Source organism: Arabidopsis thaliana (genome assembly GCF_000001735.4).
Source record: "Arabidopsis thaliana chromosome 1 sequence".
NCBI lineage: Eukaryota > Viridiplantae > Streptophyta > Magnoliopsida > Brassicales > Brassicaceae > Arabidopsis > Arabidopsis thaliana.
Genome location: NC_003070.9, coordinates 12,392,179 through 12,415,486, shown reverse-complemented (window position 1 = coordinate 12,415,486; position 23,308 = coordinate 12,392,179). Strand labels below are relative to the sequence as shown.

At 39.3% G+C, this 23,308-nt stretch overlaps 5 protein-coding genes and 3 pseudogenes across 10 annotated transcripts; 4 read left to right on the top strand and 4 right to left on the bottom strand.

Annotated features, from left to right (window-relative positions):
* Positions 1-100: 100 nt before the first annotated feature.
* On the bottom strand, positions 101-2,705 carry AT1G34097 (annotated as a pseudogene; the record flags this gene model as incomplete). The annotated part of the gene is made up of 1 exon: positions 101-2,705.
* Positions 2,706-2,972: 267 nt separating this feature from the next.
* On the top strand, positions 2,973-3,817 carry AT1G34095 (uncharacterized protein; the record flags this gene model as incomplete). The annotated part of the gene is made up of 4 exons (NM_148506.1): positions 2,973-2,990; positions 3,084-3,302; positions 3,354-3,683; positions 3,773-3,817. The coding sequence occupies 4 exons, from the start codon at positions 2,973-2,975 to the stop codon at positions 3,815-3,817; spliced, it is 612 nt and encodes a 203-aa protein (NP_683347.1).
* A 1,790-nt stretch (positions 3,818-5,607) lies between these two features.
* On the bottom strand, positions 5,608-8,219 carry AT1G34090 (annotated as a pseudogene; the record flags this gene model as incomplete). Its single annotated transcript has 1 exon — positions 5,608-8,219.
* A 639-nt stretch (positions 8,220-8,858) lies between these two features.
* Positions 8,859-12,210, top strand: AT1G34080 (annotated as a pseudogene; the record flags this gene model as incomplete). Its single annotated transcript has 1 exon — positions 8,859-12,210.
* A 67-nt stretch (positions 12,211-12,277) lies between these two features.
* AT1G34070 (Copia-like polyprotein/retrotransposon) lies at positions 12,278-13,204 on the bottom strand (the record flags this gene model as incomplete). Its single annotated transcript, NM_103130.1, has 1 exon — positions 12,278-13,204. The coding sequence occupies one exon, from the start codon at positions 13,202-13,204 to the stop codon at positions 12,278-12,280; it is 927 nt and encodes a 308-aa protein (NP_174669.1).
* A 1,246-nt stretch (positions 13,205-14,450) lies between these two features.
* SAMC2 (S-adenosylmethionine carrier 2) lies at positions 14,451-17,059 on the top strand (the record flags this gene model as incomplete). Of its 2 annotated transcripts, none has more annotated exons than NM_103129.5 (12): positions 14,451-14,522; positions 14,604-14,658; positions 14,814-14,924; positions 15,011-15,093; positions 15,226-15,302; positions 15,404-15,494; positions 15,710-15,763; positions 15,845-15,940; positions 16,069-16,158; positions 16,245-16,358; positions 16,479-16,559; positions 16,657-17,059. In NM_103129.5, the coding sequence occupies 12 exons, from the start codon at positions 14,451-14,453 to the stop codon at positions 16,768-16,770; spliced, it is 1,038 nt and encodes a 345-aa protein (NP_564436.4). In that variant the 3' UTR covers positions 16,771-17,059. The 2 variants fall into 2 exon arrangements, with proteins under 2 accessions (NP_564436.4, NP_001322412.1); NM_001333084.1 differs by having other exon boundaries at positions 14,451-14,501; positions 16,657-17,052.
* Positions 17,060-17,068: 9 nt separating this feature from the next.
* On the top strand, positions 17,069-19,090 carry AT1G34060 (Pyridoxal phosphate (PLP)-dependent transferases superfamily protein). Of its 2 annotated transcripts, NM_103128.4 has the most exons (5): positions 17,069-17,471; positions 17,566-17,866; positions 17,945-18,243; positions 18,330-18,610; positions 18,700-19,090. In NM_103128.4, exons 1-5 carry the CDS (start codon positions 17,188-17,190, stop codon positions 18,924-18,926), a joined length of 1,392 nt encoding a protein of 463 aa, NP_564435.1. In that variant the 5' UTR covers positions 17,069-17,187; the 3' UTR covers positions 18,927-19,090. The 2 variants fall into 2 exon arrangements, with proteins under 2 accessions (NP_564435.1, NP_001321766.1); NM_001333083.1 differs by lacking the exon at positions 17,069-17,471 and having other exon boundaries at positions 17,501-17,866; positions 18,700-19,067.
* A 202-nt stretch (positions 19,091-19,292) lies between these two features.
* On the bottom strand, positions 19,293-22,061 carry AT1G34050 (Ankyrin repeat family protein). Its single transcript, NM_103127.2, has 3 exons — positions 21,503-22,061; positions 20,551-20,966; positions 19,293-20,296 (listed from the first exon to the last, which is right to left on the bottom strand). The coding sequence occupies exons 1-3, from the start codon at positions 21,990-21,992 to the stop codon at positions 19,481-19,483; spliced, it is 1,722 nt and encodes a 573-aa protein (NP_174667.1). The 5' UTR covers positions 21,993-22,061; the 3' UTR covers positions 19,293-19,480.
* Positions 22,062-23,308: the final 1,247 nt, after the last annotated feature.

The following is a 23,308-nucleotide window of genomic DNA, read 5'->3' as shown; positions in this document are numbered from 1 at the left end:
TACACATTTCAGTTACAACAATTGAGAGATCTCCTATATTCTAGATACAATCGCATAATATCTAAACATATCTCCTAATACCTTCCCGCAGTCTTTTCGTCGGTCGTTGAATGACGCCAAGACTGGACTTGAATCGATTGAACAGTGAAGTAGTAAGACCCTTTGTGAAAATGTCAGCATATTGATGAGAAGCAGGGATATGAATGACTCGAACTTCGCATGTTGCTACCTTCTCTCGGACAAAGTGAATGTCAATCTCGACATGTTTAGTACGTTAATATTTGACCGGATTAGTGGAGAGATAAACTGCACTGACATTGTTGCAAAAAACCAACGTTGCTTGAGTGATCAGACAATGTTACTCCAAAAACAGATTTCTTAACCAACACGTTTCTACCACTGCATTTGCTACGGCTTTGTACTCAGCCTCTGCGCTTGAACGTGACACTGAACCTTGTCGCTTAGACGACCATGAGATGAGTGTATCCCTAAGAAAAACACAATACCCCGAAGTCGATCTTCTAGTATTCGGACACCCAACCCAGTCTGCGTCCGAGTCGGCAACTAGTTTGGTTGATGGGGACTTTGTAATACTGAGACCCTGTGATGTCAACCCTTTCAGATAGCGAATGATATGACAGAGAGCATGTAAGTAGTGACTCTCTCATGGGTCATGCATAAACAAGCACACTTGTTGAACTGCATAAGATATGTTCGGTCTCGTTATTGTTAAGTACTGAAGTGCCCCAACCAAACTTCGATATAACGTCAGGTCTTGTATTTTTGGACCAACACTTTCTTCAAGCTTACACGCAAGATCAACCGATGTGAGACTAGGCTTCCAGTTTTGCATCTCAACTATGTTAATAATATTCTTCGCATATTTTTCTTGACTCAAGAACACACCATTATGATCAAACGTTGCTGAGAGATACCAAGAAAGAAGCTTAATTTACCCATGTCTAACATCGGAAATTTTTTGAGTTTTGTCACGATAGAGTCGAGAACCTTGGGGAAGAAGCAGTTAGCATAATGTCATCAACGTAGAGCAGCAAGTAAGCCATGTCATTCCCTTGCTTGTATACGAAAAGTGAAGCATCACACTTACTCTGTTTGAAACCCATCATTTTGACATAGCTTGCAAATCGAGCATTCCAAGCACGTGGTGCTTGTTTAAAACCATACAACGCCTTATTCAGCTTGCAAACATATCCTGGATTCTTGTTATCGACAAATCCAGGTGGCTCATACATGTAAACAGTTTCTTCTAGCTTGCCATGAAGAAACGCGTTTTGAACATCTAATTGATGTACCGACGAGTCGCGTTCCACCGCAAAGTTTAGAACCGCACGGATTGTTGCAGGCTTTACAACCGGACTGAACGTCTCATAAAAATCTACTCCGTGTTCTTGTGATTTTCCATTAGCAACGAGTCTCGATTTGTATCTTGACAAAGAACCATCAGCATTGTACTTGTGTTTATAAAGCCAAATCGAATTGATAATGTTTGTACCTGCAGGTTTAGGCACTAAACTCCAAGTCTTAGTCTTAATCAAAGCATCATACTCTTCTGTCATTGAAGGATTCTAATTTGGATCCATTAACGCTTGCTTATAACTTTTTGGAAGTTGGGAAAGTGTTTAAGCATTAAGTGAAAGAATTTGCTTTGGTTTATGTATGCCTTGTTGTGATCTAATTACCATCTGTTGTGGAGGTTGTAGTATCGAAGCAGGTGCTGCAGGTTGAACAGGAGGCGTTGCCGTCACTGTTGGAATTGATGGAGTGAGAAGGAGACATTTTTGAATTTGTGTAAGCTGTGTTTCTGCTTCGAGAAATTCATAAGCAGAATCGATTTTAGTGTGAGTTGCTTGTAAAGGCAAGATATCCTCTTGAAATGTGACATGTCTTGAAATCATAATTTTTCGTGTTTTCATATCAAAACACCTATAGCCAGGGTGAAGAAGAGGATAGCCTAAGAAAGCTGATGGTGCAGACCTCGGCTCTAACTTATTTTGGGTGTTTGTGTGAGGATAACATAGTGAGCCAAAGACACGAAGATGATTATATGATGGTGTTTTGTTGAACAAGACTGAGAACGGAATCCGATTGTTGATTAAGGTGGATGGATGAAGATTGAGGATGTGGACAACATTATTTAGAGCTTCTACCCAAAATGTGTTTGGAAGATGAGCTTGAAGGAGCATAGTGCGAACCGCATTGTTTATGGTTCGTATCATGCGTTCTGATCTGCCATTTTGCTGAGAAGTGTATGGGCAAGAAAAACAAAAACGAATCCCGTGTTTAGCAAAGAAGTCATGAAACTGAGAGTTGTTATACTCTACAACATTATCACATTGCAGTGATTGAATGTGTTTCCCGAATTGTGTATTTACATAAGTATGACATTGAAGAAATTTTGAGAACACATCAATTTTATTGCGCAGAGGATAAACCCATAAGAAATGAGAAAACTGATCAAGGAATAGAACATAATATCGTATTCCAGATAAACTTGAGACAGGAGAAGTCCACAAATCAGAATGTATTATTTCAAAAGGAGAATTGACTTTGGAAGTGGAAGAATAAAACAGATGTTTAACATGTTTTCCAATTTGACAAGCATTACAAGAAACATGGAGATTCTTTTAATTCGAATTTAAATATGAAAGTGAAAGAAGCGTCTTCAAGACATCGTTGCTAGGGTTGTTGGTCGGTAATTGAGTTTTCAGATAACGGTTGCAAGTTTGTGCTGTTTCACTTAAGAGACACAAGTAGAAAGAGACAGAAGTATGAAGAGACACAACTAATTGGGTTGTTGTGTCTATTTGTTTTCTATATAAACCCCTTGTATCGTCATGTAAATATCAACAAGTTTCAGTTCAATAAAGAGTTCTTTTTGTTCTTGTCTTCTTTACAAGAGAAGAGACAAATGTCTCTTACTCTGTTTTTCTTCTTTCTCTCGATAATCCAACATGGTATCAGAGCCAATGGTTGTCTTTGGTTGTCTCTACAAAAATAAGATGAGTTCCGCTGCGAAAAGAAAAAGAGAGATTTAGACAACAAATCTATGGTGAGAAGAAGAGGAAGAAGAAGAAGAACTAAGAGGTGGTGACAAGAGAGAGTACCATCAACTTTCACAAACATATTCACAAGAAGAAGGCTCCAACAACGATGAAGAAGATAGGAAATCTTCTCTAGAGGCAATGGAGAAAACGGATGTGGATTTGGAGCTGTGGAAGGAGAATTCTGAAACTTTGTTCAACAACGTCTTGGTGAAGCGTAAGACGGGAAAGCGGCCTGTTGTAACAAACAGAGCAAGGCTTATTATCAAAACGTTGAGTTGAGTTGTGAAGAAGACTACAACACAAAGGCGTGGAGAAAAGTTTGTTTCAAAAGGAAGAAACAAAGGGGGCAACAAAAGTCAAAAGAAGGCCGAGAAATGGTGTGACTTTTGTACGTGTGACGATTACTTTGAGAGTGATTGTTGGAAAAAGCAACACAGGGATGTTAGCTTGCCTACGGGTGTAAGGTGCTTTGTGCGTAACAAGCCATGGCACGTGGTGAAGAACTACAAGGTTAGGAAGGCCGAGAGAGCGAACCTAAGCCTAGAAGAAACAAACGAAGAGAGTGACAATGAAGGTCACGTTGAAGAAAGATCATCATCAAACGTGAATGATGAGACTGTTAGAGTTTAATTGAGTTTGGTCGTTGTTTTATACAATTAACTATATGTGTTTAGTTTATACATTAAGAGATGTGTCTTGCCTTAAAGGTAGTTATGTTGATAGGCATAAGTGAAGAGTTACAACACTTATAGATGTGTCATTTCAGTCAAGGTCTATCTCACGTCTATAAAAGGACGATGTCTTTGTTTGTAACACACAATTCAGATTTTCAATAATAACAAGTTTCAGTTCCATTAAACGTTTTCTGTTTTGTTCTTGTCTTCTTTATAAGAGAAGAGACAAATGTCTCTTACTCTGTTTTTCTTCTTTCTCTTGATAATCCAACATGGTATCAGAGCTTATTTGGTTTTGGAGCCTATCCAAGCAAAACAAAAATAAGAAGAAGTCCGCTGCAAGAAAAAGAGAGATGGCGACAACAAATATATGGAGAGAAGAAGAGAAAGAAGAACAAGACATAGAAAAGGAAGAAAAGAGATGGTGACAAGAGAGAGCATCATCAACCTTCACAAACATTCATAAACAGAATCTTCAAGATGAAGACTTCAAAGGGATGAAGGAGATAGGAAATCTTCTCAAAAAGCAATATGGAGACAATGGATGTGGAGAAGGAGTTGTGGAAGGAAAATTCTGAAACTTTGTTCAACAAGGTCTTGGTAAAACAAGACGAAGAAAGCCGCCTGTTGTAAGAAACATGGCAAGGCTTAGTATCAAAAGTGTTGTTGAGTTATGAAGAACACTGAAACACCGAGTAAGCTTCTGTTGGGAGAACAATGCAAGGCTACTCAGCAAAAAGGTTCAAGGGAACTGATGAGACGTCATCGAGACGTGATGGTGATCAAAAGAGTACACCATAAGAGGCTGCTTACCTCGGAGAAAAATGGAGCACAAGAGGATGCTTACCTCGGAGAAAAATGGTGCGTAAAACGGTTGAAGAGTAAACCGAAGACGACGTGAAGAAGATTCACGCACAAGACGTCATGGAGACGTTATGGTGATCAAAAGAAGACACCGAAGAAGACGTGGAGGAGTTCACGCACAGATTTGGTGATCAAGAGTACACCAAAAGGAAATCAGAAGAAATCTCATTTAAAAGAAAGTGAGTGGAAAAAAGGTTGTGAGAACAACCGGAGATGACGTGACAAAGCTCACGTGAATAAAAAAATTGAAGGTGACAAAGGAGAAGCGTTGTGGGAAAGAGAAATCTCAAAAGTGTGCAACGTCAAATACAAGTAGCAACAAGAAGGTGCTTTGTGTGTAACAAGCCAAGGCACGTGGTGAAGAACTGCAAGTTGAAGAAATATCATCATCATGAATGACGAGACATGGAAAAGTTAAATATCCAAGTGATGACAAGCCAAGGAGAGAAGATCATCAAAGAGGTGTTTCTAGTGTTGGGTTTAGCGAAAAATATATTGAGTGTTTCTCAAATGATATCCAATGGATACTGAGTCTTATTTGAAGACAATAGATGTTTCATCAACTATCCTCAAGAAAGAAGGATATTGGATATTAAGATCAAGCATAAGAGTTATTCCATTGAGATGGAGAAAACAAAAGTGCTTTACTTGCAAGGGAAGAAGAAGTAAACAAGGTCAAGTTGTGACAAACTGAGAAGGAAGCTAAGTGCAAGACCGAAACTCAATTAAGGGGGAGTGTTGGTCGGTAATTGAGTTTTCAGATAACGGTTGCAAGTTTGTGTTGTTTCGTTCAAGAGGCACAAGTAGAAAGAGACACAAGTATGAAGAGACACAACTAATTGGGTTGTTGTGTCTATTTTTTTCTATATAAACCCCTTGTATCTGAAAGTAAACACAGTGTCTAGTGTTTGGAGAATAAGATAAGCATTGCTTCTTTTATATCTTTCTCTCTTAGAGTTTCTAATACAACTTAAAGCTTATTTATACACTTTAGAATTAGGTCATCACGCTTCCACCTCAATGTCTAATACTGCAAATCTGTTTGTCGTTTTGATTTGTTGAACATGACAGCTGGTCTTTGTCTTTAGCTCCTGAGGTGAAACTTCCTCCTGCTTATCTTTATCTTTATTGTCTTCTTCTGCAGGTAGCCATTGTGTGATAGGAAACTGATTAGTACAAGTATTGTTGGGCTTGGAGATGGGCTTTGGTCTGTACACAGTCTTGACAATCTTCTTGGGCCAAACATTCTTTGAGCCTGTTTGCAAGACAGTTTCGTTTTGACCTGCTGATGTTTGCGTCTTCAATATCGCTTTGACTTCACTTTTCTCAGATCTAGATTGTACTTGCTCAACTTCTGTCTGCTTCTTCTCATTCTCTTCTTTTGTAACCACATAACTTTGCAGTGGTCTGTTTCACTAATAGTCCCCCTCAAACTCGGAGTGGGTGGACAACAAACGTCGAGTTTGAAGCGTAGAGTTGTGAAGGCTCCGACTGGTAAGGATTTAGTAAATATATCGGCCAGCTGGACGTGACTCGGGATATGTTTCACAGTCAAAGACCCAAGAGCCACTCTCTCCCTGACGTAGTGATAGTGAGTCTCGAAGTGTTTGCTTCTCTTGTGGAAAGACGGATTAGCAGTCAAGTAGATGGAGGAGAGATTATCAGCGTATAGTTCTGGAGCTGTATGAAGAGGGATCTGAAGTTCCTTTAGGACTTTACACAACCAAGTGATCTCGGCAGCTGCATCTGACAGAGCTCTATACTCGGCCTCAGTGGAGCTTCTTGCCACTGTTTCTTGCTTCTGGGAGCACCAAGAGATTATATTTGAGCCAAAGAAGGTACAAAACCCTGCTGTCGAGCGTCTTGTTCTCTTGCAGCCACCATAATCACTATCACTGTAAGCTCTAACTGTGCAATCCGTATCTTTTGCAAATGAAATCCCCATTGTTGTAGTTCCTTTAACATATCTGAGAATTCGCTTCAACAGGTGATAATCGGAGACTGTTGGGGAGTGCATCTTCTGACACACATAATTGACTGCAAATTGGATATCTGGACGGGTAAGGGTTAGGTATTGAAGCTTACCAGCCAAACTTCTAAAATATCTCTGATCTGAGAACTGTTCATCTTGGTTAGGTACCTTGTTTAGCTGCAGAGGGAGTGGAGTCGGCATTGGTGCACAATCAGCCATTGAAGCAGTAATAAGTAAGTCTTCAACATACTTCTGTTGTGACAAGAACAGTCCCCCTGAATGATAGTGCGCTTGTATGCCAAGAAAATAGTGTAGCTTTCCCATATCCTTCATTCTGAATTGTTTGTTGAGCTCATCTAATAGGTTAGACAATGCTGTGGAGCTGTTTCCTGTGATGGCCATGTCGTCAACATACAAGAGAAGCAAGATGATGTCCTTATTCTTGATGTAGACAAATAACGAAGGATCAGATTGACTGCAAAAGAAACCAAACTCAAGTAGAAAATTGCTGAACTTATCAAACCAGGCCCTTGGAGATTGTTAGAGGCCATAGAGAAATTTATGGAGATGGCACACATAATCTGGTCTTGCAGAGTCTACAAAGCCGGTAGGTTGTTTCATATACACAGTCTCTGTCAAATCTCCATGCAAGAATGCATTTTTAACATCCATCTGTTTAACTTCCCAATTCATTATAGTAGCGACATGTAAAACTGACCTCACTGTGGCTGTTCTGACCACTGAGCTGTAGGTTTCCAAATAATCAATGCCTTCCTCTTGATCGTAGCCTTTTGCAACTATCCTGGCTTTTAGCTTGTCAAGGGATCCATCAGCATTAAGCTTTGTTCTAAAGACCCACTTGCAGCCAAGAACATGCATGTCTGGTGTATAAGGTATGAGCGACCAAGTCTGAGCTTCTTTATAGTTATCCATTTCTTCATGCATTGCATTATTCCATCCCTCATCTTTCATGGCTGCAGTGACTGTTTTTGGTTCAGGATATGACACTTTATGAAGCATAAGTGCATATCTTGGATTCGGTTTATGGATGCCAGCTTTTGATCTGGTTACCATTGTATGTGTAGGCTGTTTTTCCACGGGAGCTTCTATACAAGGAGCTGTACTTTTCGGAGAAGCTTCTTGTATTTGAACAACATCAGTAGTGCTTTTATTGCTCGCCACTGATGATTGTTGAGATGTAGAAGCAGAGGATGTAGCTGCATGCATTGTAGGAATACTGCTTGCAGATGGTGATGGTTGTGTTATGACAGGTGAGGACATCGGTGTCTCAGTACTTTCAGTTGATGACCTTTGTGGTGTTGTTGGTGTAGATGGTATTGATGTTGGAGTTTTACTCTTTTCAGATGATGTTGATGAAGCTTGTGTAGCTGTAGGAGTCCCTGGTGGTGAAGAGGTAGAGTTGTTGCCAATAGAAGCAGGATCAAAGCCTGTCGTACACTCAGAACTCTGCTCTCCACTCTCAGGAATCACTACAGCACGACTGCTGACAGGTAATGGTGGAAAATCATCTGGAGTAAATAGCGTAGTAGATACCTTTTCTGTATTTGAGTCATAGTCTTGATCTCTTTGCAGTGGTCTGGTTCCCTTTGTTGGCAGATCAAGACTTTGTAGCCAAATTTTCATCAGTGGTGTGGGATTTCATGAAAGTAAACACAGTGTCTAGTGTTTGGAGAATAAGATAAGCATTGCTTCTTTTATATCTTTCTCTCTTAGAGTTTCTGATACAACTTAAGGCTTATTTATGCACTTTAGAATTAGGTCATCACGCTTCCACCTCAATGTCTAATACTGCAAATCTGTTTGTCGTTTTGATTTGTTGAACATGACAGCTGGTCTTTGTCTTTAGTTCCTGAGGTGAAACTTCCTCCTGCTTATCTTTATCTTTATTGTCTTTTTCTGCAGGTAGCCGTTGTGTGACAGGAAGCTGATTAGTACAAGTATTGTTGGGCTTGGAGATGGGCTTTGGTCTGTACACAGTCTTGACAATCTTCTTGGGCCGAACATTCTTTGAGCCTATTAGCAAGACAGTTTCGTTTTGACCTGCTGATGTTTGCGTCTTCAATATCGCTTTGACTTCTCTTTTCCCAGATCTAGATTGTACTTGCTCAACTTCTGTCTGCTTCTTCTCATTCTCTTCTTTTGTAACCACAGAACTTTGCAGTGGTCTGGTTTCACTAATAGTATCGTCATGTAAATATCAACAAGTTTCAGTTCAATAAAGAGTTCTTTTTGTTCTTGTCTTCTTTACAAGAGAAGAGACAAATGTCTCTTGCTCTGTTTTTCTTCTTTCTCTCAATATTCAACAAGGGTGAGCTAGTCTCCGATGCCATATGTCAGACAATTGAGGTAGAAAAGCAGAAGCTTGAGCAGAAGTTTTATTGAAAGCTGGAAAAATTGGATAGAGATCTCCACTGTTATCACTGCGGAGAAGAGTCCTCTTGGTGTGAAGATCCTTAATAGCAAAACCAAAAGGGTCAAATTCGATAGAGCATTTGTTATCTTTTGTAAAGCGACGAATCGAAACAAGATTATTGATAATGTCAGGTGTGACAAGAACATTATTAAGAGTAAGAGGACGAGGGTTATGAACAAGAGATATAGATCCAGTAGCAGCAACAAGAATGCAACTACCATTACCAACAATGACATATTGACATACGGAGATTTGTACTTGCACAAGAGGTTAAGTGAGTCGTTGCACCGGTGTCCACTATGGGATCCGGGAGAGAGGAGGTGCTGAAAGCTTCAGCAAAATCAGCCGTGCTCTCTGGTTTTGGAGCTCTGAAACGGTTGTTGAATTGTTGAGGTTAGTAGGCAGGTCGCGGTCCGAGAAGTCCCAATCCATTACCACCATTGGTATTGACATACGGAGGATAACTCCAAGGATGATTCCACATCTGATACGGGTTTTGATAGAACGGGGGTCTGTTCCATGAGTTGAAAGTCGGCCTGTTGTAGTATGAGAAACGACCTCATCAGGCCACCACCTCGGCCCCCAAAGTGGAAAAGATTATTGAAGCAACAAGGAGAACACCGTTCACTCTGAGAATCTCGAAACTTCGTATTCGAGAGTTTCAAGATTTCAAGCTTCCTGGTTACAATGGTAAGGGAGATCCCAAAGAATATCTGACTTCTTTCCAGGTCATCGCAGGACGGGTCCCTCTCGAGCCACTTGAAGAAGATGCAGGGCTTTGCAAGTTATTCTCGGAAAATTTGTCAGGTCTCGCTCTTATCTGGTTCACCTAGTTGGAGGAGGGTTCAATCGACAATTTCAAACAACTCTCCACTGCCTTCATCAAGCAATACGAGTACTTCATCAAAAGCGACGTCACTGAGGCCCAGCTTTGGAATCTCTCTCAAGCAGCAGATGAGCCACTTCGGACTTATAATACTGCCTTCAAAGAGATCATGGTTCAAGTACCCGGCTTATCTGATTCAGCAGCTCAATCCGCCCTCAAGAATGGTTTGTGGCATGAGTCGCGTTTCCGTGAATCTCTAACAGTAAACCGACCTGAATCGATTCAAGACGCTCTTCATGGAGTAACGAACTGGAGCGAGCTTTTTTGGCCAAAAAGTTTAATGTTGCACCAAAAGCTTCTCCGCCAGCCACTTCGAAAAAACCTGCCGAGCTCCAAAAAACGAGCAGAAGGAACTTTCTAAGTAGAGAAGGAGCTGCCCAAAACTTCCCCAAAAGCATCTCCGTCAAAACCTCCCTTCTCCCCAAAAGGCAAGAATGGAGCTTTCTCGAGCAACAAGTGGGTCCGAGATCCAGACGCGTATTGTGAAATTCATAAAATGAACGGTCATGCCACTAAGGATTGCAAGGCTTTGGGGAGGCTGTTAGCTGCAAAGTATGTCTCGGGAGAGATTCCTTACATTGACGTCACAACAATCGAGCTGGCCCAGACAGCGTACGACGTGTTAGATTCCGAGAAAAATTCACCTCCCAACAAGAAGCAAAAAAGCGACCCAGCTCTTGTAGCTCCAAAGGGACCGAAGAAGATGGTCAAAGTGATTATGGGAGGATCCAAACTCTTTCAAGATTCTATCAGCGTCATCAAGCACCACGAAGGGAAAGTAGTCACTCCGGTGGCAAAAAAGCCTAAAACCAATCAAGCTGAATGGCCCGAGATTTCCTTTTCTGAGGAAGAGACCTGCCACTAGGATAAACCTGACGATGACGCTCTCGTAATTTCTCTCGATGTGGGGAACTGCGAAGTGCAAAGAATCCTCATTGATACAGGAAGTTCAGTCGACCTAATTTTTCTTGATACTCTCGTACGTATGGGGATTTCTAAGAAAGATATCAAAGGAGCTCCGAGTCCTCTTGTCTCCTTCACCATCGAGACTTCAATGTCACTTGGTACAATTACGCTTCCCGTCACTGCTCAAGGAGTCGTGAAAATGATCGAGTTCACCGTCTTTGATCGACCTGCTGCGTACAATATCATACTCGGAACACCTTGGCTCTACGAGATGAAAGCAGTCCCGTCAACTTATCATCAATGCGTCAAGTTTCCACTTCCTACCAGAGTGAAACAAATTTTAGGGAGTCAGCGTACATCAGAATGTGCTATATGACCAGACACAAGCTCAAAATTAAATAGCAACCACATCTCGAGGCCGCTCCGAATCCATTCAAAAAAGTAGGAAATGACCTCGTAGAAAGAGTGGTGATAAATGAAGAGCACCCGGATCAGCTTGTTGGCATCGGGGCTAATCTTGGTGAAAGTTTCTGAAATAAACTCATTCACTTTCTCAAGGAAAACAAGGAAACCTTCGCCTGGACCGTTGGAGAAATGACTGGGATCAGTACGGAAGTCATTTCGCACGATTTAAATGTTGACCCAACCCTCAAACCGGTCAAGCAAAAGCGTCGAAAACTCGGTCCGGATCGTGCAGAAGCAGTAAATGCCGAAGTCGTTAGACTCCTCAAAGCAGGTCTAATCCGCGAAGTAAAGTACCCAGAGTGGCTTGCAAATCCTGTGGTGGTTAAGAAAAAGAATGGCAAGTGGCGTGTCTGTGTGGACTTCACCGACCTCAACAAGGCATGTCCAAAAGATTTTTTTCCACTTCCCCACATCGATCGACTTGTGGAATCCAGTACGGGGCACGAAATGTTATCTTTCATGGACGCATTCTCTGGATACAATCAAATCTTGATGAATCTGGAAGATCAGGAAAAGACTTCTTTCATTACGGAACGAGGAACATACTGTTACAAGGTCATGCCCTTCGGACTAAAAAATGGGGTGCAACCTATCAGCGCCTAGTAAACAGAATGTTCAAGGATTTCCTCGGTAAAACCATGGAAGTATACATCGATGATATGTTCCATGCACGAACAAGCTTAAAGTCTCAAGTTCTCGCGGATTTTCTAATCAAACTCCCTCTTGCTACTACCGAGTCCGATGTCCCAAGTCAACCCTGAATACTTCATGTTGATAGTGCTTCGTCAAAATAAGGTTCCAGAGCCGGAGTTCGCCTCAAGTCACCTACAGGCAAAATCCTCAAATAATCTTTCCGGCTCGCTTTCAACGCCTCCAACAACGAAGCGGAATATGAGTCGCTGTTAGCAGGACTTCGCCTTGCCATTGGAGTGGGGTGCGGGACCTTCAGGCTCACTGCGATTCACAGCTAGTTGCGAGCCGAGAAGTCCCAGTCCACTTTGGGGGCCGAGGTTAGTAGGCAGGTCGCGGTCCGAGAAGTCCCAGTCCATTACCACCATTGGTATTGACATACGGAGGATAACCCCAAGGATGATTCCACATCTGATACGAGTTTTGATAGAACGGGGGTCTGTTCCATGAGTTGAAAGTCGGCATGTTGTAGTATGAGAAACGACCTCCTCTGCCTCGAAATATGTTGTTGCCTCTTCCACGACCTCTGTAACCCATCTGATTACCGCCTGATCTTTGGAAGTTAGTGACAGGAGGCGCCTCTGAGCAAGCAAGAACGGTGGATGAAGAAGAATGATCCACATGAGTCGGGTTTGGTTTGATCGCCCTCTTCAGACGATCCTCCTCTTCCTGCAACATTGTAGCCGCATCATCAAAGCTTGGAAACGGCTGACGGTGTTTGATGACATTTATGATGTTGTCAAACTTTGGGTTTAACCCGTTCAAAACGTACATCACAAGATTTCGATCTGTGACAGGAACATCGACATTTCTGAGAGAGTCAGCAAGTTTCTTCATCTTACGATAATAGTCAGCTACCCTCATGTCACCGATGTCCTTGGTTCGAAGCTCACTGTCAAGACGCAACGCCCTAGCATCTTTGTTGTTTCGGAATTGATTCTTGATCCGGAGCCAGATGTCTCGAGATGTTGAGCTAGTGACGAAGGAACCTTGAAACTGTTTGGGGGTTAAGGTTCCGTAAAGCGAAAGCTTCACGATCCCGTCACGTTTTTGCCAATTGACATCGTTGGCATTAGTAGGAAGGAGCGTGCCATCAATATGTCCCATAACATCAAAGGATAGGCAATGGGTGAGAAAGAGTTCTCTCCACGCATCATAGTTGCTTTCTTCAATGTCAAGCATCACCGGAATGTGAGACTTGATGTTAGAGACACCATAGATCTGTTCTGGGTTCATGACAACAACCATTTTTGAGAGAAAAAGAAAGAAGAAAAAGAAGAGAGAAGCGATTAAAGAGAGCTATGCTCTGATATCATGTTAGATTGTGAAAATCTCCCTTGAGGAGTAGCTTTGCATTCGATTCAATATATACACATTTCAGTTACAATAGTTGAGAGATCTCCTATATTCTAGATACAATCGCATAATATCTAAACTTATAACAAGAAGAATATTGAGAAGAATATAAGAATATTCTATCTCCTAATATCACCAACTCCTTTGCCATAAACACGAACAAGAAGCTTCTTGTGATCAAAATTGTTATCCTTTTCTTTTATAAAAAAAAAAATTGTTATCCTTTATAGGCCAAGTAACCATAAAAACTTTGTTAGTCATTGCACCTTTCAACACTTGAAGACACTCAAGATCTTCAACTACATCTCCCATTTACCGGACAGAGTTTGAAATACTGTCTTTAGACTGTCTGGTGATGAAATAGGGATCAAACCCAACAGTTGTTTTCTCTGTCTATGCAATTGTTGTGATTTCTGTAGGAAGGTATGACAGAAGCTCTCTGCTTTCCTAAACATTCTGAATTCTTAAGAAATGAACAGTTGAACGGAGGCAATTTTGATTCAGTGTCTGGATGAATTTTGAATTAAACTCGTATCTATGAACTAAGTGTTATTAATCTCAGCCAAAATTTTAGGTGCATGTCTTATTATAGCTTAAACCCTAAATCGAAAGGATACATAAGTAATTACGACAATTACAAACACTAATTGGAATATAGAATCCATTATGTATCTGATACCATTTTTTTTATCTGATTTTCTTGTAGTTTTGACAAAATTATCCATACTCAGATTTAGAAAATCAATTACTGATTATACCAATTTTTAGAATTGCGATTGTTGATTTTGTTTTGCCATTTTTTCGAATAGTTTATGGATATTATCTATTTTCAAGTTTTACTCGTTATATTTGAAGTTTAGTCAGTTTATATTTGTTTTCAAGGTATTTCTATTTTTTTTTGGGTTGAGGTTGTGTTTTTCTGAGTTAGATTATTCGGGTAAAAATATTCCTACCCAAATTTCCAATTCACTAGGTTCGTAAGTTGGATTGGTTTAGATCAACTACAATCTATTTTTACAATTCTAATCGTAACCAATTCCCGGTTTGTATTAATTTATTTTAATATTCATCCAAACCGGGAATTGGTGATTTCGGTTCGGTTTGAATAGTAATATTTTTGCCTTTTAGAGAAGGGTTTATGACGAAAGCTCTCTCTGGCTTCTGTTGCTCTCTCAGTCTCTCTACCTTGGTTAGATCTTCGTCTTCTCACGTATGGTTCTTTATTATCTGCTCCTGAATAAATCTTCTTCTTCAGCTTAATTTTAACCTTTTGTTTCTTAAATGGTTTTAGATGGATAGTGACATTGTTTCCAGTAGCATAGATCGATCTCAGACAGCAATGCCTGGTAACAAATTTCCCACCTCTAAAATTGAATTTAGTAGCGTTTAGTGTTAGAAAGGTTTGATTTTTTATGCCTTTTGTTCTTCCATTAGAGAAAGATTGAAAAATTGACTAAATGTACGTTTTTGTGTGGATTGGTTATGTGTATGTTACTTGTAGATGCTTTAGCATTCAAGAGTATCAATGATCCTATCAAGAACCAGATCAATAGTTGTGCTGCAATCTGTGTTAAGCAAGATGATCCATGCCATTTCTTGCGTGTCCTTTATGGTATGGTTGCAAACAGATTTTCATGTGCTTTTGTTATTGAAAGATCCGATCTTTGTTTTTAAAGTTCATTAGATGTTGTTTTGCAGAGTCTCTGATAACAGGAGGGTTAGCTGGTGTTGTGGTGGAAGCTGCTTTGTATCCAATTGATACAATCAAAACTCGAATACAGGTAGTTTCTCCTCAAACCAATTTGTGTGTTATCATCCAACATAAGCTCTTTTTTATTATTATTGTAATGAGAGTCAGACTATGACCAATGCTTGACTTACAATGGCTAACTATAGTGGTTTGACATGGTTAGGTAGCTCGGGATGGTGGAAAGATAATATGGAAGGGATTATACTCTGGTCTTGGTGGAAATCTTGTCGGTGTCTTACCGTAAGTATGTAGTCAGAATGAAAGAAGGAAAAATATATGCAATCAACTTGAAAACCTGTGACTCTTTGCTTCAAATGAACAATGTTTTTCTTCATGTGTAGTGCTTCGGCTCTATTTTTTGGTGTATATGAACCAACCAAACAGAAGCTGCTAAAGGTTTTACCAGATAATCTTAGTGCGGTTGCACATTTGGTATGTATTATCTTAAAACTATCCTGAATCTAATTTAAGTGTTAGTTTATCTGCTGGAGAAAGATGAATGTCTTCTTGACCTGCTTGACCTGTATATATTAGTCTTGCTACCATTTTGTTTTAAGACTTACTCATTTGAGACAGAGGCCCTTAGAATCTAGTTATGCTCTGTTAGAAAGTATATATGTCTTAGCGAGTTATATAAGCTCAATTAGGCTGCAGGTGCGTTAGGAGGTGCTGTTTCATCTATTGTTCGGGTACCAACAGAAGTAAGTCTCTTCCTTCTTGTTTCTTTGTTTATTCTTGTGTGTTGGCTATAAACTTGTGTAGGCTAATGGAAACTTCAACAGGTTGTGAAACAGCGGATGCAGACTGGTCAATTTGTTTCGGCCCCTGACGCTGTTCGCCTTATTATAGCCAAGGAGGGCTTTGGAGGCATGTATGCGGTATACCTGTTACTTCTTGATTTATGGTTTTAGTGTTTTACTATTTTATTTGTAGCAGGCACACCTTGAGGTTAAGATGAACAGACAACAAAAGCTCCATGTAATGTAATATGTTCCTAAACATGCAGGGTTATGGATCCTTCTTATTGCGAGATTTGCCTTTTGACGCGCTCCAGTTTTGTGTTTATGAGCAATTACGAATTGGATACAAGTTGGCTGTAAGTTTTTGTTGCTACAATGATAAGTAACAGAACATCCGATTTTGCAGGCAAATGACAGTGTGATATCCATTTGTTTAGAACAGGCAAGAAGAGATCTAAATGATCCAGAGAATGCGATGATTGGTGCTTTTGCTGGTGCTGTCACTGGAGTTTTGACCACTCCTCTTGATGTTATCAAAACCAGATTAATGGTTCAGGTATGTCAAAACGATAAATACACAAAATACTGAAAGAGAATTGTTATTCTTGGATTCATTTCATAGGAGAATAGAAGCTCCAGTAATATATTACCGACTTTTCATTTTGAAATTTGGCAGGGCTCAGGAACTCAGTATAAAGGAGTTTCGGATTGCATTAAGACGATAATAAGAGAAGAAGGTTCATCAGCTTTGTGGAAGGTGAACCAAATTTCTGCTCTTACAATTCTCTTTTAGGAATACACAGTTTCTCATGTTTGTGCAAAGTTGTTGACAAACTTGAGACACTGTATTACAGGGAATGGGTCCAAGGGTATTGTGGATAGGTATTGGAGGTTCAATTTTCTTTGGTGTTTTGGAAAAGACAAAGCAGATTCTTTCAGAGAGAAGCCAAAAGAGTCACAATGCTTAAACAGTTAGATTCTATCTTAAACAGTTAGATTCTATCTGTGTTGTCTACATCATTCTTGTCTCTTGATGTTTTGTTGAAGATGAAGTATTTAGATTCTTTACGTATCTTTTGCTTGATTCTCTTTCTTTTTCTCCTAGAAAAAATGTCATTCTCTTTTGTTAATCAACTTCTACATTTAAATTGTTTTTTAAGTTGAATCTATCACTGGATAGTTACTGAAACTTAAACTTTATGTGGACGTTATAAGGTTGCGTAATAAACTATGTCATCGTCACTATCAAAGTCTTAATCTCTCAATTTCTTGAATATATATATTTGAATCATTTAACAATTGTTTTGATTCCTTTGTAATTGATCCCCACCTTTTATACAAACAAAAAGTTGAAGCTGAATTTTTTTTGCAGGTTTTAAGTAAAGATGATGCAGAAGAAGCTACTTCTTATAGTATCAATCATCTTGAATCTCGTATTCACCATTCATATTCTTTATTATAGTTCAACCACATGGAATCCAACGTGGACCAACAGAGCTGCAGCGGAAGCAGAAACTGTAGCCTCTTTTTCATGCTCAGGCCACGGCAGAGCTTTTGTGGATGGTCTTGGTGTCCTTGACGGCCAGAAACCTCCTTGTGAGTGCAACAATTGCTACATAGGAAAAGATTGCTCCGTTCTTCTCAAAGATTGTCCTGTCGATGCTAACTCGTATGCAACAACTTTTCATCTTGATCATTATGACCAAACCAATCTGTAAACTTTGAATAAAACTGTTATTTTTTTGCTTTTGTGGATTCTGAAGAGGAGACCCTTTGTTCTTGGAGCCTTTCTGGATGCGACAAGCAGAGAGAAGCGCGATTTTGGTCTCGGGATGGCACAGGATGAGTTATATATACGAAGATGGGACATATGTGTCTCGAGAGCTCGAGAAGGTCATTAGAAAACTTCATAGTGTAGTGGGAAATGCAGTTACAGATAACAGATTCGTAATCTTTGGATCTGGTACCACACAATTGCTTGCAGCAGCTGTTCATGCCTTGTCTTTGACAAACTCATCAGTATCATCACCTGCAAGACTTCTGACTTCTATTCCATACTATGCTGTAAGTAAGCCGGCCATCACCTCTGCTGATTAGTAAAAAATTATCGAATGTTTGAGTCTGATCAGTCTGTATGCGCAGATGTACAAGGACCAAGCAGAGTTTTTTGATTCAGCACATCTCAAGTTTGAAGGAAATGCGTCTGCGTGGAAGCAGAGCGGACGCAATGATAATATCACACAAGTTATAGAGGTGGTGACATCTCCGAATAATCCAGATGGGAAATTGAAAAGAGCGGTTCTTGATGGTCCTAATGTGAAAACACTTCATGATTATGCTTATTACTGGCCTCATTTCTCACCTATTACACATCCAGTTGATGAAGATTTGAGCCTGTTTAGTCTCTCCAAGACTACAGGTCATGCTGGTTCAAGATTCGGGTGACTGATTTACTTTTACCCTCCTAGTACTCTAAAAACAATGTTCTGGTTTGGTCACAACAGCTCACAAGTTTTTCTTGATGCAGGTGGGGATTGGTAAAGGACAAAGCTATTTATGAAAAAATGGATAGATTTATACGTTTAACTAGTATGGGAGTTTCTAAAGAAACACAGCTTCATGTTCTTCAGTTGCTCAAAGTAGTAGTTGGTGATGGAGGCAATGAGATATTCAGTTTTGGTTATGGAACTGTGAAGAAAAGATGGGAGACACTGAACAAGATCTTCTCCATGTCCACGCGTTTCTCGCTCCAGACAATCAAACCTGAGTACTGCAACTATTTCAAGAAAGTTAGAGAGTTTACTCCTTGTAAGTTTCTCTTCTAACTAATGCAAGAAAGTGAGACTTTTGTTTTGGTTTGGTACTTATAAGTATGTGTGTTGGTTTTCATTTGAAAGCTTATGCATGGGTGAAGTGTGAGAGACCAGAAGACACAAACTGCTATGAGATTTTCAGAGCGGCGAAGATAACAGGACGCAATGGCAATGTGTTTGGATCAGAAGAAAGGTTTGTGCGATTGAGTCTCATCAGATCACAAGATGACTTTGATCAGCTTATTGCTATGTTGAAGAAGTTAGTTTACCATGAGGAAGATGTTCCTTCTGAAAACTTTATGTATATTTAGGCCTCTTTGTTAAAGCCTAGCGCTTAGTCCAATTCTATAAAACCTCAATACGTATTTCTGATTTTGTAAAGCTTTTTGTAAATTTCGTGGGCTTGTAATTATTTCAATTTCTATCAGAATCTTTCATTTCGGTTCGGTTTAGCAAAAGTTCTAATTTTGACCAGGATTTATATTTTCTTAATTATTCTGAATTATAATTATCTTGCTGTGTTTTTTTCTCTCTCTCTCTTAAATATAGAAAAATAAAGAGCTAACGAGCGGGAAAGAGAGAAAAGTTGTAATTTCCGATTGTTTTATCTTAATAAAACAGCAATTAAAAGTGGACATAACTTTCATGTATTTTCAGAGTAAACCAATAAACCATGTGTGCATTCTTGCTTTAAATTTCGTATTCTTAAAGTTAGATTTGAGATAACAAGAATGATATATACAAGCAAAGTTGTGGGAAAATTAAAAAGCGGTGTGCACTTAATTACAAACTGCAAGCAAGAAACTGAAAAAAGATCCAAGTATTTCTTAGATATGTAGGTATAACATATGTTTAAAACACTTTGTCAGTAGAAGTAATAGCCGTCACTTCCAGCGGCTAGCCAGTCAACACCTATGGATATAGAAGTAAACGCTGACATAATAATCATCATTGGGTTAAATGTCATCTTCTTCAACCAGTGTCTGATGACTTTATAGGTCATAAACGCAAACAGACCTCCGAGCATCAAGGTAGAGATAGAAAGAACAGTTGTGAACAACCATCTTTTTCCTTCGACATGCGGTATGATTATGGAAGCTGCGGAAACATAAGCGAGTGCCATGGATGCCACAGCCACCCAAAGTATCCTATGTGTTAGTTTTAAGAAGTTCTTGAGTGGTCTCGTCCTGTAAGGTATAATGCTGACAAGAAGGATTACAATGCAAAGGGATGTGAACAATGCGATGTTGTTGCTTATAGAAAACACTTGGAAGGCCAACGTTCTTCCCGCAGTTGATTTTCCTTTGTAGGGTCCTTCTTGATAGACACCACCAGGAGGATTTATACCGCAGGTGAAGGCAACCGAGGCAATCAAAACTGCAACTATTGTGATTGTGTTCCTTGCGTTCAGCAATGCTTCTGCATGCATTTTACTTTCCCTCTTTGAAGGCGTTTCAAATATCTGCATCTTCTTATACTCAGATAATACTCCCATGTTTTTGTTCCCTTGTTGATGATTAGGATCACTAAGGCTTCGAATTTGTTTTGCATCAAACCTGAGCCACCGGGATATTTTACTATAATCTTCATCATCGACGTTGATAAGATCAACCGCTTTCAAACCTCTATTATTTTTGGCAGAGAGATCTATTGTTGTTTCATAAGTGATGCTGACTATCACCTGTGAATTATTACATTTCAATTAGGAAAATACTAATTAATATTAGGAAAAATATGAATGATTAATTATATCTGCTTTGAATGATTAAAACAAGGTGGCTATGACGTCCCATGTATGATGTATCATTTACCCTGCTTTGAATGATAAGATCATATGGAACGGAGCGGATTAGTCCACTCCCCTCAATACATTTGAAAAGCATAAATGTTTTTTAAGCTTCTATACGAAAATTAAGAGTGCAAGAAAAAACTCACGGAATAGCAGCTGGACATGACCGCAGTGTGTAGTACAGTGTTGCCATATCTATCTACCTGGTGGAGAAGATTGTTTCTATCGGGACTCTCTGCCATGAAATAGAACGCTAGTATATTTTTGTGTTCCGCAGCTAGATGGAAGACGGTTTCTTTTGCTGGTGTTAGTATGTCGAAATATCTTGGAGCCTTATCCGAAAACTCCTTCAGAATTGGAATTGAGCATTTCATGGCCGCCAAATGCAAAGGTGTGAAACCATCTTTGTTGACCCTCTCTGCAAGGCTTTCATCAATCTCTAGCAACATTTTTGTTATCTCGAGGTTGTTGGCGTTGCACGCATGATGCAATGGGGTTGACAATTCTCCATCGGCATTCCAAGCTAGTTTTGGGAACCTCTCTAGCATTCTCCTTGCGATATCTGATCATATGAACACATGTCAGTACAGTGATCGACATGTTTCCATGAACACATGCTGAGTTCATATTTATTAGTTCTTTTTTCTTTTTTTGAATTACTAAGAGGTTTAGACCTACGCCCGTACATCTCCTCAGGCCAGAGACCAGAATTTTTTATTAGTCCCCTCCCAAGTGTTCAAATACGCGACCTCTAGATTTTGCATGAAAGTCTTTAACACTTAACTATTTACACTTTGTTCAAGAGAATTAATAAAAGTTCAATTATTTTTCTCTTTTTCATGTACGAATTTAAATTTTGTATTAGTGAAAATTTGCTTTGTCTTTGTGAAAAATCTAGTGAACTAAATTTGACTTACAATCAAAGCTTATCCACCAGACAAGATTTGAGTTACGCGTTCCGTATACTATCAAGTCATAATTAGCTCTAATACTAACTTGATAGAAAACATTCTTTTGTAACACTACAAGTTGTCAAGTTGCATGACCTTGGTTGCTTATTATGTATAGTTTTATAAGTAAATAAATAAACACACTAACCCGTATATTCTCCAAGAACAAACGTTGCATAAAATTCCCCGATTGTGATAGAACTTGTTTCTTCCAATATAAGACTAGCGACATCGGGGTTAGTGTAGCGGCAAGCAACAACGAAGGCAGTTTCTCCTCGTCCGTTGACCGGGGTGAACTCAGCATATCCAGACGCTAATATCTGAGCCACAATGGTCGCATGTCCCCAGCGTGCAGCAAAATGAAGAGGAGTGTCGCCATCAAGGTTGGTAACACCGACTAGAGAAGGACAAAGCTTAATTATCGCCTCGACAATTTCCTTATGCCCAAGTTCAGTCGCTAGATGCAAAACCGTCCCACCGAGAGAATCCCAGTGGTATCTCTCCCTCAATACCGATAGATTCCCCTCTGCGAGAGCGAGTAAAGTGGACACGTCGTTTGCGAGGATGGCATCGATAATTGGTGCAACCATCTTCTTCTTCTCCAGTGATTTAAGGTGACTTTTTTCTTGCATCATCATCTTTCTAGCTAGAAATTGTGCTGATATTTGGTATGAATTAATCTGTTGATGGGTTGCTTTAAATACTTGTTTGATGTCATCTTTTAAAATTAACAATGCCGGTTGAAACTATATATTCGTATTATAAGTTTGTTACTTCCCCTTCCAAGAAGCATCCGTTAAAAGTCAACCCGTTGAGACGTGAAAAGAAAATGAGAAAAAAATTGAAACTGCACCCATTGCTTGTTATCTTCCATCAAAGTAAAATAATTCGATTATATGATGCAGCACATCTTCTAGTAATTAACTAGTTGGGTTTTTGATCGAACACGTTTATGGACTTGAACTTGTGCGACAAGTTTTGGTTTTCATTAATTATAAATCTTTTGTTTTGCAGTAAGGATTAGGATCGATTATGACGTAATGCGTTTAGTATAATTACAAATCAGTATTCAAGAAAGCGTGTAGAACACTTTAATTAGACCCTCAAACCATAGTAGGCTTTTATTAAATAAATGAAAAATATATATAAAGTAAAGTTGATTATTATTGTTATAACAAGGTCATTACCTAAAAAATTGCAATATTATATGAATCAATATAGCTTAATCTCACAACTGTGCTAAGTATGAAATTGATTTTTATTTGTCATCATAAACTTTATTTTAAAAACCGATGAATCTACATACGCCAACGGAAAGAAAGAAACATCGTAGGAAAGTAGCTAAGCAAACAAAAAATGTTAAAATCTCCGGAGACATAACTCTAAAATTTGAGACACATTGTGAAAAATACTAAATATATATATTAAAACTGCTAAACCAAAATTTTTACCAATGAAATTTTAAACCTATCAACTGTTTTTTTTTTCCAAGGGCATAAATTGTTTTGATGTTGACGAAAATTCAAACCTCACCAAAAATTTATGATCTTCATATACTTGTTCTTTGCTTAGTAGACTTCTGAAGTTGAAACATATGCTTACTTACTCGGCCTTGATGAGTCTGTCTCTTGAGATTTCGTAACCATCTAGATAGTGATAATTTTAAGGTATACTCAAGTAAAGTTAGATTGAGGAAAAACAAGAATTAAACATATCTCGAGCAGTTCTGGTCTTGAATTCGAGTGGAAAAAAAAACTGAAAATGTGGTCCAACCGCTTCACCTTCCAAAGTAGATGTGAAAAATTCTAGATTAACCGATTGAAAGCGAATAAAAAACCGCAATGGTAGGAAAAGGAAACATAAAAAAGAACTTGACTCAAAACAGCTGGCCACCACCACACAATCTTAGAAACAAAACATATCAACTCTATTCCAATCAACGACAGAGTTGGGA